General features: G+C 46.5%; 1 protein-coding gene across 2 annotated transcripts in view; it reads right to left on the bottom strand.

Moving 5' to 3' along the window:
• Positions 1-8,131: 8,131 nt before the first annotated feature.
• The window catches only part of LOC119175529 (uncharacterized), an 83,248-nt gene continuing 76,871 nt past the window's right edge, over positions 8,132-14,508 (bottom strand). The window contains exon 10 of one of the 2 annotated variants that reach the window (XM_037426450.2): positions 8,132-8,416. In XM_037426450.2, the coding sequence (XP_037282347.1) occupies positions 8,214-8,416 (203 nt within the window). In that variant the 3' untranslated portion in view covers positions 8,132-8,213. The remainder of the gene's footprint in view (positions 8,417-14,508) is intronic. The other variant, XM_075878109.1, reaches the window with a different exon arrangement.

A 14,508-nucleotide genomic window follows, 5' to 3' on the forward strand; every position in this document is an offset into this window, starting at 1 on the left:
AGATTGAAGTAACTAGAAGAATAAGAATGGGGTGGAGCACATTTCGCAAGTTCTCTGAAACTATGACAGGTAGATTGCCGCTATCCCTTAAGAGGAAGGTATATAACAGCTGTATCTTGCCAGTACTTACCTACGGAGCAGAAACATGGAGATTTACAAAGAGGATTCAGCTTAAATTGAGGACGACGCAGCGAGCGATGGAAAGAAAAATGGTAGGTGTAACCTCAAGAGATAAGAAGAGAGCAGAGTGGATTAGGGAACAAACGGGGGTTAAGGATATCATAGTTCAAATCGAGAAGAGGAAATGGACATAGGCCAGGAATGTAGCGCGTAGACAGGATAACCGCTGCTCATTAAGGGTAACTGACTGGATTCTCAGAGAAGTCAAGTGGGTTAGGGGGAGACAGAAGGTTAGGGGGGCAGATTAGATTAAGAAGTTTGCGGGTGTAAATTGGCAGCAGCAAGCACAGGACCTAGTTAACTGGTGGAACATGGGGAGGCCTTTGTCCTGCAGTGGACGGATTCAGGCTGATGATGATGATATTGATGATGATGATGATGATGCTTACATGTCCAAGGGGGCCAGTGAACGGTTATGCAGCGCGAGCAGTCGTAATTTTACTAGCAGACGCTGCTGTTTCCTGTCCTTTCTAGAACTAGCTGACGGACCCTCTGGCTAGCTCTGGCTGCCAGAGAGCTGCCACAGGCCTGAAAATTTGAGAGCTCCACTGCCCACCGGCATCTCGGCGACTCTTCAAGCCCGCTTTCGTAAAGTATTCGAAGCCTCCAATGTCATTAGCGAGTATGCGTAACCATTTTTAGACTATTTGGCAGCATCATGAATAGTAGGCGAAACCTTTGCACCATTTTTTACATTCGTAAAAGCAAAGTCTAGCTGAAATGCCCTCGAAACAACTTCAACGCGGCTAAGCCTACTCAGATTTCAACGCCGTTCATATTTATCCAACAACGCTAAGCTTACTCCTGTGTTTTCTTCTAGTTAGCCATCCCCACAAGATTTCGCAATGCTCGGAATTCGCTACCATCAATTGGACAATGCCACAATGTCCCACCTGAGTGTTGAGCTTCACCGAAAAGAGCTCGAGCGACACAACTTATAAACGACCGGCACGAAGAAATATTGTTCTGCGTCTGAACAATGGCATCCAAAGAAACCGTGAGTCGACTCCGACACCGGAGCAAATGCCATGGACCGCTGAATTTTATTGGATGCACTATTCCAGCGGCCATGGCCTTGTTGCAGCAAGTGTCCTGGCTTTGAATGGTTGTAACGACACTTCCCGACCTTTCAGCTACAATGTCACACTTCGACGAATCTTCTTGACAGAACTTCCAAACATGGCTTCATGAAGCGCGTTGCGTGCAACAACTTTCAGCCTCGATTCCGAATTTCGACGAATCTCCGAGACAAAACGTCCACGCATGGCTTTATGAAGTGCGTCACGCGCAACAACTTGCCTCTTCGGATGACGCTACTATACTTGACACATCGCGTCATGCCAATTGAAGGGGACAGCTAGAAAGGGGCACTTGGCGTTTGTGACCATTTTGAGACATGGCAGGAGTGGAGCAATGCACTCAAAAGCACATTATAATCGGAGCTCTTTTTGATCGACTGGAAGGAACGCGTCCTCACGATTAAACAGCACGCCGATGAGAATCTTCACTAATAAGCCTTCACTAAATTGCGAGTGGTGAACTTCACTGAACTGCGAGTGGTGAATTCTGCCCTTCAGACACCTGTCAAGGTGCCCGAAGGGCAGAATATCGACTACCTCATCAAGGCTTGCGTGACGAACACGTTAACGCCGCTATCGCTGCCAGTCACCGTTACAGTCATGCGCTTTTATGAAGACGTGGGTCAACCTCGACAAAAGCACCCAGCACGTTCAAAAACAGCCCTATTCCTGACCGTTGCCTACCGAGCCCCAGCGTGCATCACAGAATGCTTCCCCTTCGAAGTCTTCAGCACCTAACATCCCAGACCAGCCACCTCCCAACTCCAAGCCACAGCCAACCGCACTTACGCCTTCAAGCAGGTCACCGATTGCCTTGTTTATTCGCTCTGTAAGGCCGTTGCTGAGTGGGTGGTAGCAGTAGGTTTTCTATGTACTGTTCCGCTAAGCTACATGACGTCTTGTATCATCCGGGCGGTAAAACCTGTGCCACGATCAGTTATGACAACTGCTGGTGCTCCACGTCGGAGGACGATGTTTTTGATAAAAAAAGTGGGCAGTCTCAATCGCGTTGCCATGTTGTAATGCATTCATTTCGCAGTAGCGCTTCATGTAATCAGTAACGACTACAATCCAGCGGTTGCCGTCACGAGACTGGAGAAAAGGTTCTAGCAGACCCAGGCTAATTTGTTGGAATGGCTGCGTTGGAAGAGTGACGGGCTTCAAAAAGCTGGCTGGGCGCTGATGTGGTGCTTTACGGCGCTGGCACTCGTGACACGTTTTCACGTAATGCTTCACGTCCCGATTGAGCTTAGGCCAGTAGTAGTATCCGGGCCAAGGTACGTGTGAATCCTAAGTGGCCCGAGAAAAGCTCATCGTGACAAGCGGACAAGACATCGGCTCGTAACGCTGGCGGGACGACGAGCAGATACTCAGTCGCATAAGGGTCGAAGTTTCTTTTATAGAGGATATTTCTGCGAACGCAGAACAATGATTGCGAGCGTGCAAATGCTGGTGGTGGATGTGGCCTGCGTTCTTAAAGGTATTCGATAAATTGTCGAAGCTCGGAATCGTTCTTCTGCTGTTCAGCCAAGTCGGATACAATAACGGCGCAGAGAAAACGGCCGTCGAGATCGTGATCACCTGACGCCGTCGTAAGAGGAGCTCGGGAAAGGCCGTCCGCGTCAGTATGCTTCCAGCCAGACTTGTACACGATTGTCAAATCGAACTCCTGAAGGCGTAAGCTCCACCTGGCCAGACGTCCGGAAGTGTCTTTCAGGTTCACCAACCAGCAGAGCGCATGATGATCAGTAACAACTTTGAACAGGCGACCATACAGGTATGATCTGAATTTAGCTATTGCCCAAACATCAGCTAGGCACTCCTTTTGAGTGGTTGTGTAATTCGCCTCCGCATATGATAAAATCCGGCTCGCTTAAGCAATAGGACGTTCGACGCCACCTTGCCGCTGAGCGAGGACTGCACCAAGGCCGATGTTACTGGTGTCTGTGTGTAGTTTAGTGTCGGCATCTTCGTCGCAGTGTCCGAGTAAGGGCTCAGTCTGGAGACGCTGTTACAGCTCGGAGAAAGCGTGTCTTTGTTCAGGGCCCCACGTGAAGGGAACATCTTCTTTTGTCAGACGAGTGAGGGGTGCGGCAATGTTTGCGAAATTTTGCACAAAACGTATGTAGTATGCGCAGAAATATAAAAGTTGACGCACATCAGGTTTGTTGGCAGGTGGTGGAAAATCTGCGACAGCCAGTGTTTTGTCTTGGCACGGCCAAATACCATCGTGGCTAACAAGGTGGCCGAGAAACTTTATTTCATTGTAACCAAAATGAATTTTTTTGGTTTAAGTGATAGGCCTGCCATGATAATTGCAACAAACACAGATTTAGGTCGCTGCAAGTGCTGCTCAAACGTTTGTGATAAGACAACGACTCCATCTAAGTAAACAAGGCATGCTTCCTACTTGAGACTTGAGAACACTATATCCATTATCCTCTGGAATGTCGCAGGAGCAGAACACAGACCAAACGGCAGCACTTTGAATTCGTTCAGACCATCAGGTGTTATGACTACTGTTTTTTCTCGGTCGGGTTCATCAACTTCGATCTGCCAGTAGCCTCTGTGTAAATCCATGGAGGATAAGGGGGTGCGTCGGAGGCGGTCTAGTGAGTTGTCGATGCGCGGAAGAGGATAAACGTCTTTCTTTGTCACTTTGTTGAGTTTGTGGCAATAGACACAAAACCGAAGAGTAGGATGCTTCTTCTTTACAAGTACGACATGGGAAAACCATAGACTGTTCGAGGGTTGGATTACGCCGCCTGCGAGCGTCTGCTTCACTTGAGAACGTATTGCTTCTTGTTCGTTTTGTGATACTCGGTAGGCGTGCTGACAAATGGGTCGTTCATCATGGTCTGTGACAATACGGTGCTTTACGGTTGGCATTTGCTTTATCTTGGAGGTATACGCGAAACAGTCACTAAACATGTGGAAAATACCGCGCATTTGCTCTTTCTGTGCCCATGACAGCTTGGGATTGACATCGGCTGTATAGGCTACCACTGCGTCATTTAAAACGGCTGCAGAAATTGGGGCAATTGTCGTACACGATTCATCGGCAATGGATTCGAAATTAGAGATAGGTTTCGCTTAGCCAATTGTTGGTATGCTCAACTAAAATTGGTCACTAACAACTTCATCATCCCACTTTTAAATTGGATTTTGCCGTGGGCAACGCAGATTTGCTGAGACAAGAGCACCGAAAGGTTGGCTTCAGCGATACCACTATACTGTCATGATCTATGCCGCCCTGTACAGTAACGAACATACTGGTTTGTGGCGGAAGTGTGATGGTGTGTTCGACCATGCGAAGCGTAGTGCTCTGCGGATCGGTATCTCTAGGCTTCCGAGCATAGTGGTCAGCAAACGTTACGAGGCAGTCTCGAAGATCTATAACAGCGCGGTGCTCGCGAAGGAAATCCATGCCAACGATAACTTTCCGGGAGCATTCGGGAAGCACAACGAAACAATCAATGAACGTTGACTCGCGTATTTGCAGCCTTGCGGTGCATCTCGCTATTGGTGTCAAGAGATCACCACCTACTTTCTAAAGGTTTGGTCCATGCCCCCAAGGAGTCGTAACCTTCCTGAGTTCAGCCACAAGTTCAGCGCTGATAACTGAGTAGTCAGCGCCGGTGTTGACCAGAGCAGTTACTGGATGGTTGTCGACAAGAACGGCAATGTCAGCAGAATGGGGTTCGTCGGCGATGAGAGGTGTCGGCTGAAAGGAATCGTCGAAGGTCGACGGATGAGTCGAAGGAGGCTGTTTTGACGATATCTTAACAGCAGTCCCACCCCCGGAGGCCGCTGATCCCAGTTTCCCCGGCATAGACTTGGGGACCTAGCGGATCGTCCCGCCGACCTATCGGCGAAAGTAGAGTATTGATTCGAGAACGTAGAGCGCCGAGGAAACGGAGAGGGTGATTGGCGTCGCTGACGATTTGGAGACGGTAGGCTTGCCAAATCTTCTGCAATAGCGCAGGGTCGTTCCCCATCTTGGGGCCGATGAGCGTCGGGTCGAAATTCAGACAGGCCCATCTGTCTGTACAACAACTCCCGGTACAAGTGACCTGGATCACCACAGGGGTAGCAAAGTGGCCGATTGTCGGAAGCGTGCCACACGCTAGATTTCCGCATATTATAGTCGCAGATTATCATAGTGTGGCGGGCCCGTGAAATACTGCGGCATATGCAGGCAAGGCGGTCGAGGGTTTTCATAGCGTGGCAGGCCCGAGAAGTGTTGCAGCGTCTGCAGGCTGGTTGGTCGGGGGAAATAGCTGGCTCCCGGCGCTGGAGTGCGTACAGCTTCCGCATACGTTAGCAGAGGAGCTTCGGCTGAAGGTGCCACTAATGGTCGTACCAGATGCCGTACCTCTTCACGGACGACGTCTGTCGGAGCAGCCACTTGAATCTATGAAGGCACTGCGCGAAGCTTTTGCAGCTCGTCGCGTACAATGCCACGAAATAGCTCAGCAAGGTCTCTCTTGCTCGTGACGTCGGGTGTTGCCAAGGGTGGTAACAGACATGCAAGGTTGTCCAAACGGTCATACTGTGAAGACCGCTGTCTTAGCATTCGCTCCATTGTTGTCGCTTCACGGAGGAACTCCACCACGGTAGCTGGTGAGTTTCGCAAAAGTCCAGCAAAGAGCTGCTCCTTGACACCCCGCATCAGAAAGTGTACCTTTTTGTCTTCCGTCATTGTGCAATCATCTCGACGGAACAGACGAGACATCTGCTCAACGAACATGGCCGCGCTTTCATTCGGTCTTTGATTGGGAGAATTGAGGAGACGTTCTGCTTGTTCCTTCCGGTCGCTGTTACCATACGTGTTTCGCAGGTGAGTGCAAAACACCGGCCAGGCTGTCAAGGCAGCCTCATGGTTCTCAAACCAAATACGGGCTGAATCCTCCAGGTAAAGTAGACATACCGGAGTTTCCGGCGCTAGTCCCACTCGTTGGCCACCGCGACTCGATGGTATTGGTCCAGCCAATCTTCAACGTCTTCGTAGGGCTCCCCATAGAAGGGCTTTGTGGTTTGAGGGGCTGGTGGCCATAGAGCTGGCGGAGACCATCTGTTCAGTCTGTCTTGCAGTTGTCGTACTTTCCATGGTTATGGATTGTCCCAGAAGTGGGCCAAATTGGGGTGGTAGGCCTAGTTGCCGCCAACTGCGCCGAAATTCGGCTGTTTCTACCAAGGCGTCGACGTTGGGGCTGAGACCTTCCTCGTGGTCATCATCACCATCATCAGCCTGACTACGTCCACTGCAGGACAAAGGCCTCTCCCATGTTCCGCCAGTTAACCCGGTCCTGTGCTTGCTGCTGCCAATTTATACCCGCAAACTTCTTAATCTCATCTGCCCACCTAACCTTCTGTCTCCCCCTAACCCGCTTGCCTTCTCTGGGAATCCAGTTAGTTACCCTTAACGACCAGCAGTTATCCTGTCTACGCGCTACATGCCCGGCCCATGTCCATTTCTTCTTCTTGATTTCAGCTATGGTATCCTTAACCCCCTTTTGTTCCCTAATCCACTCTGCTCTCTTCTTGTCTCTTAAGGTTACACTTACCATTTTTCTTTCCATTGCTCGCTGCTTCGTCCTCAATTTAAGCTGAACCCTCTTTGTAAGTCTCCAGGTTTCTGCTCCGTAGCTAAGTACCGGCAAGATACAGCTGTTATATACCTTCCTCTTGAGGGATAGTTGCAATCTACCTGTCATAATTTGAGAGTGCTTGTTCCTCGTGGTAACAGTGCCTACACTGTTACCCAGCACCTCCACCAGTGCCACGTTACACCGTAACTGGAACCTGTAGATAAGACCACACAAGGACGTCAGACTGATTCGATCAACGGCAATACAACTTTATTGTCTTCTCCGCAAGGGCATCTTGGTCCTCTTTTGAACAGCGGCACATGCAAGCCTGCCAGCATTTATGGCAACAATACTTGTAGAACTTGTACTAGTGGCAATATATTAAACAGCAAGGTAAGCAAGTTGTGATATTTTCATCAAAATCAGTGCAGTAATTCAAAAGTTGCCTCTTAAGCCTCAAATTGCACCTTAACTGAATCATCTGTGTCTGTTCTTTTTTCATTCTGTAACACCACCACTCACGTAAAAGGCCCTGGATGAAACAGTTTAAGAAAGTAAAATTGAAACGAAGTAAATTGGATCAGGGTTAATTAATGCCCGAATCGCGATTCTACTATTAGGCGCGTAATTTTGGAGGACTTCGGCACTTCCGACTATCTGTTGTTGCTTAAAGCGCAGTTGCATTAATGTACATGGTCATCTAGCACATGGCTTTATTGAAATGTCACCACAAAAGCCCGAATTAGACCCACGGCCTTCCATTAGGGAGCTCGGATAAATTGTGAGAACGCTTTTTCATCTAGTGCTCATGTTCATTGTTGCACAACATACATTCGAGCGCAGTTCCGCCTGCTGAACAGTTCTCCAGTTTGGTACAACTATCACGCACAACCAAAAAGTCATATGGAATTTCGATACTAGATACAGTGCCAAATATTTGGACTTTGATAAAGGCCGCTAATTTAAAGTGCCACTCTACATCATTGTTGGCTTCGTGATCGTAATAATTGCGAAAGAAACGGCAATATTGCAGTATTCGACAAGTGGGCCAATGTTATCATTCAGAAGAGCTGGTTTTGACTAGAGTGATTGTTTTGATCAAGGAGCTCACATGTGGCTACCACAATAAAAAAAATTCAAGAAAACGCACATCTAGTCAAGGAAAATGACGTGCATAACCATCTCTATGACCGACGTTGAACAGCACAGCTTTGGTTGAGCAGCACGGTAATATTTACCTCTTGGTGCCAGACACCTGTACGAGAAAAAAAAGAGGTCCTATAGGATCATTATCATTTATTTTTATTCCGCTCATGTTCTGAACCACACAACACACTGTGAGTGTCGAAAGCAACCCACTCATTTAATCTTGTATCTTAGCTAGTGCTTCCTGTAGCGCTTTTTCATTGCCACGTTTTTCATACTGGTCGTACGCATAGCAAGGATCATCATCTGGTGATTCCAAAGTGTCGGTCATATTCGCGCAAGACAAGGACGCGCTGTAGCATTCGCTCTTTGTAACATCATCACCATCACGTACTCCCCATAGCATGCATTGTGGCTTTCCTGAAAGAAGAAAACATAAAAGGCCGTTTGTGAAAGTATTGAAATGATTAACAGCTTCGTACCTATAGAAAAAAAATGTTGATATACGTTGGCGGTGCTTATGCTGAAGATAATAACATTGTTAAGTTGAAATATGTATTTTACTACTACTGATGATTTTTTTTGTGAGTCGGTAAAGAAAATTTTAGGTTCGCCGTATGATTGTGCACTTTTTCGAATTTTATGTGCAACACGTACAATTTAGAAACACTCTTATTCACGTTTGTTCCCCCAAAAAAAATTAAATACACTTACACTACCACACGTAAAGATCGACAGCAGAAATTCATGATGCTAGAAGAAGAGACAACATATACAATTAGGAAATCTATTTATTTAACTAATTAACTAAAAGGAAAACATTTTTCACTTACAAACAAAACCATAAAAAGCTGCACACAATAAAAACATACACGATTATGATGCATTCAACAAACCTCATAAATATTAGAACAGCAGACGAAATGAGCAGAGATGTAAAAGCTAGCCGATTCAAGGTCCATGCAATCGGTGTGAAAAAAAAAGGTAATATGTCAGTTAAATTATGCTCTAATTGATTAGGCATTCACGGCCACCTTAGAGAAACTGGCTTCGCACAGGATATAAGACACAGAATATAAGAAGTAAAAAAAAAAACTTGCTGAGCATGGCCAGAAAGCCATTTGTATGGGAAGCCGCTTCTCCAATATCAGCGATTGAGATACATGGTACCACCGAATCTGGGGCTGCATTCTGCATTCGCTTGAGAACAACCAAGAAAGAATACAGAAGAAGCGTGTAGCTTACTTTTAGAGCAAGGCTCTAATAGCCCGAGTTGTAACGTGCGTCATATGCAAAAAGCCCTACGAGCACTTCGCCCAAGTATGCATGCACCGATGTTCCACCCCCGCCAAGTCACGCGCACTGACGAAGACAGGCCGCGTAGCAGACATGCGGGTTTCTTCTGGCTCTGCGGGAACCAAGTACGACAGGTGCCCACGCCCATACCGGGGGTGCCATAGCCAGGTTTCCGTGTTAGCTGCACGCACTGGCATTTGGACGTTCTCGTAAGGTCCACGACAGGTTGTCATTGGACTACTCTGTCATTGCAAATTAAGGCATTATCATAGACAAAGAAGGCAACGTTAAATCCCTATAATTGACGAGCCTCACTGTGTTCCTACTGTACACACCTAGTGTGAACTTCCTTCTTTGAGTGCCCTTTCGAAGCTCTGACGATTGGGCAACGTAGGAGCCAAGTAGACGTTGCGGAAGGGTACTGCAAATATATTGTAGCTGGAGCTACTGCTGTTCCATAAAAAATTACTGACAAGTCCTGCCAACCTCAGAAGGCCGTCTTGACATCATGTTCACGATACAAAAATCAGATGCCGCACTTGCCTATACTCGACGCTAATCGGCACCGGGACCAAATGGTATCACGTACGCTACGTTCTCGTGTATGGGCGTAGAAACACGCAATTTTCTTCTACGTTCAATGCATCGTGGAGCACAGGTACAGAGCCAGACAAAGAAAAAGTGGTTATATTGTCACGCTTCTGAAGCCTGGAAAAACACGTCATGCTTTATCATCTCACAGACCGATTTCCCTGCCAAGTGGTGTAGGAAAGGTCATTGAGAAAATGGTGCTGGTCAGGCTCGATAGGTTTCTTGAAAAAAAAGCAACCTCTAACCAAATATCATCACAAGATTTCGCAAAGGGAGGTTAAACTAACGCATACGAGCGACAACAATTCACGAACAGAAAGGCAACTGTCTTTATTGCCGTGAATGACATTTTCTTATACAAAAGAACGCTTTGACGTCACAGGTTATCACAAAAGACGTCACACGAAGCTTACGCTATGACACTACTTCCCGCTTAGGTTAAGCCCGCACTTCAATTCCTAGAGTCCTCATATCTAAACCTATCCGGTAGACGTCACACACACCCGCTTCGTTGAAGCATGACTTCGAGCTTGCTTTGAACTTATGTGTTCTGCTTTGCTGGGGATGTGTCCTGGTGTGAAGTCGTAGTTGGTGCTGTAGTCATAGTGGCTGCTGTAGTCGTTGAGTCGGTTGGTGCGCTAGAAGTTGGACTCTGCATGGAGTTCCACAATGCAGATTCCGTGGGTTGTGCGGTGGTCGTCGGGAGCCCTCTAGGAGTGACTTGCCCGATCTGTATCTGGCGGTTGTTGTGGCTCGGCCACAACAACCGCCGGATACAGATCGACATCTACATATGTCAACAAGAAAGGCGGCATCTGCGCATGTGCTCTTGGTTTCTCACGGCCACAACTTCTTGCAAGACTAAAATGTGCAACTTTGGTCAGCTCCAAATATTTGCGACTGCGGGGCCTACAGTTGGCAACTGCAAAGTGTGCGGCCTTTGCATTTACGCGCAATTCGATGCAACGTTACCTGATTACGATTTATGATACTTTGGTACGGTATGTAACGCATCGCCGATTCCTAGGATTCGTGATCGACCGAAACTTGTCCTGGTCGAAGCATCTATCGATGGTTGATCCAAACTAAGCAGCTTTGTATATATGCTTAGTTATATAGCAGGCACGAAATGGGGCCGATCAGAAAGGTCATTTATCTAACTGTATGAGGAACTTTTTGTAGGCTACCTACGATATAGCGTACCCATTATGATCAGTTTTCGCTCTTCCTGCCTGCGTACATTGCAAAGCTTTCAAGCTCAGGCGTCAAAAACACGTTTGGTACTACCACGCTGTACTTCAACGATAGGAGTCACAGCGGAAGCACGCATAACTCCCATAGAAAGCTATCTTTCTAGTGAACCTTTAAGAGTATATACCAGACTGCTGAGCCGTTATGGTCGTCATTCTTTACCCACGATACTTACCCCCCGACTGTACAGCACTTTTGTAAAAGCAATTTCGCGTCATGAAAGCACTATACCCTCAGGCTCTGCTCCGGCGAAAGTTGCTGAGGCACCAGCTTGTACGTTATCAAGACCTAAGGTGTGCCTATCAATTCTAGAAATGGGCGAGAAATTGCGTATGCCCCCTTGTTGCCTGAAAAAACTAACGCTATTGTTTATATCTACAACCTATGCCTCTTCCACATATGTCTTTACTTACGGGTCTGTGTTACACACTGCTTCAACAGCGGCATTCGTCATATCAAGTTTAAAGACCACCAAATGCTTCCCTCTAGACTATCGTACAACATCAGTGGTGACAACAATTCTGGCAATCCTCGAGGTAATTAAATATATATCGACGCAGCCGCCTCACAGCTGGACTATAATTTGTGATTCTAAACAAGGATTTCAGGTTATAAATTTGGTTGCTAAATGGGAGCCATATCATCTTCTTGCTTAAGAAGTAGCTGAATAACACAATGTAACCCTGAAAAGTGGCCATTGTATAAGGTATCAGTGAATTCTAGGACACCCTGGCCTACATGGAAACCAGCAAGCTGATGCGGAGGCAAATATGGCCTACGATAAAGCCACAATATTATCTATTCTGTTTTCACGACCGGATATTAACTCTGTTGTGTATACACTCCTTCAAAAAACTACAATAGCAAATTGGTTCTTACCAAGCCACCATCACTACTGTCTCCATGAACTTGACCCAGATATGCATGTTAGATTACCACCAACCATGAAAAGGTGCAGTACAAGCTTATTGCACCGATTACGATTAGGTGGGGCGTTTACTCGTCATTACTTACAAGTTATCGTCAGTGCAGACAGCCCCAATTGTGAGGCCTGTGGCACCCCTGAGACAACTGATAATATTCTGTCCGTCTGCCCACAATATATCACGCAGAGAAATTCTATGACTACCATCCTAGTGAATTGCACTAAGCAGCAAGTTTGCGAAAAAAGTTGAGGTGAGACCACCACCTCGTCATCAACACAATATTCTGAAAGTGCTGGAGAAGTGTTTAAGAGATGCAGAACTCGACAAGAGACTATAATTGATCCAAGGTCTTCCTTCATCGGCACTTCCTCATCATCATGAACATCTTCTTTCACTTCTTTTTTTTTCCACACGCTCCTCCTTCATGTTGGGTAGCAGGGTAGAACGTGGATTCAAGCCGATCTCCAAAATTTTCTTTGTAAATAAACATCTCTTCTCTCTTCTTTTATTCTTTGAGTTGATTACACGTTGTGTCTTGCCAGCACAAGGCGGCTTTGCCATCCTCCTTGCTTTTAAACTTCGCAAAAGCTGAGTGGAGCCATATGCATTGTTTGTGACAGTCATAGAAATGTATTGCTTCTAAATGTAGGGCCTGCGTCTTGGATGCTTTGCAATGGTCTCAATTAAAAATGATCAAAGGTATTGAGAAGATCCATTTCGATCATCTAGACATTTTTTTACTTGCAAGAACACGCAAGCTTTATATAGTACTTATATTTGTCTGTTCACCCGTGTCTTCGTCATTTTTTCAGTGCACGTTTAGCTCTCATCAAGTTGAATTACCGAGGTGTCCAAACTACTGCATTGGCTAATCAGACATAAGCTTGTGGGAGCTCCGCTGAACCAATATTTCAGCCCCAGCAGGATGATCAATTGAATGCAATTACAGTACCGTCTATCTTGTAACAGCTCCTTTCCAGTCATGCCTTCACCGGTGCAGAGTTGGCCCTTTTAGAGTCCACACTGCACCAAAACCGATTGCATGACAGGGCACATTGACGACAGAAAAAGCCCCTGAGTGATCGTTTATCCAAGCCTTCCTATTGATAGCTGTTAACCTGTGAGATCATGAACTGAAATTTACAGGTGTCACGCCAGCTCTAGATGTGCCTCTTCATTAGCCTAGTCCAACCTTGAATGTCATCCGCTTGACTGTAGGACGATGTTCACCTCGTGGTTGAGCTATATGGTAAGATAACAGGGTACAACTTCACCACCGTTGAGGCATCTAATCTCTGGAGGTGCCAGAAATTCTACCCTGCCTAAGGTTAAGAATGCTTCCATGTGTGTCTACATTGAAAGGATAGATTGAAGAAAACGTCTTTATATAAAACGCTCGAATAAGAAATCCAAAACAGGAAAATTAAAAAAATAGTGATGATTACAATATTTCGTGGTTCAAACTCCAAGCGCAGCTGTGAAGATGACTTGATATTGCACTCACTTGCAAACTGCGCACTGACCAAAGCGAAGTGTTGCGGCACGTGTGATGCTATAGAACGCCCAGTTTTTGCGTGAACATTGCGTGGTGAATGTAGCGTGACAATAGGCGGATAGCAAGATGGCGCGTCGTTCGCTACGGTACTCCTGGTTCAAGGCCTTTCCCTCCCTTGCTTCAAAGTGCCTGCTGCGCAGTGTAATCGTACAGAAATCACCTGCAATTCTGTGACGCGTGTCTTACCCTTGTTCAATATTTGTGTTCAATGTTTTTTTTTTTTTGCGAATGAATAAACACTTTTTATTGCATTTCAAATAACGTAGCGAGAAGTAGAAATGAGCAAACACGAATAACGGTAACAGGCTGTCCAGAGTGCAGCAAACGGGGAAGCATTAAAACACGTGGTAATTGTTGTATATTGGTCTGTTTGGTTTCGGTTCTACAATCACTGCCGCTGGTGGCGCCAGTGTTGTTTATGTATATAAGCATGCGCAAATTAGAATAAAGGGTCCTGTTCTATATCGATCACATCATAGTGTTTAGGAAGGGCAGAAAGGAGCACATGGCGAATCTTGCCGCAGTGCTGAGGTGCATATAAGAGGCAGGACTCAAATTGAACACGAAATGCGTCATCGATACGCCATAGCTTGCGTTCTTGGGCCACAGGATCACCGCAAACGGTATTGTGCCGTTGAAGGAAAAGGTTGCTTCCATCTGAGACACTCCAACGCCTACGGATCCAGCAGGCCTTCGATCACTTCTGGGATTGGTCGAATATTATTCTCGGTTTATTCCCAATTTTGCTAACATGGTTGAAGCAATGCGTGTCCTGCTAAAAAAGGGGCAGTGATTCGTTTGGTCTGACAAGGTAGACGGTGGTTTCAGAAAGACCAAAGAGGCGCTGGTATCTAGCTCTAAACTGAGAATGTTTGATGAATCTCTTCCAGTCT

This window comes from Rhipicephalus microplus, chromosome X (genome assembly GCF_043290135.1).
Source record: "Rhipicephalus microplus isolate Deutch F79 chromosome X, USDA_Rmic, whole genome shotgun sequence".
Taxonomy (NCBI): domain Eukaryota; kingdom Metazoa; phylum Arthropoda; class Arachnida; order Ixodida; family Ixodidae; genus Rhipicephalus; species Rhipicephalus microplus.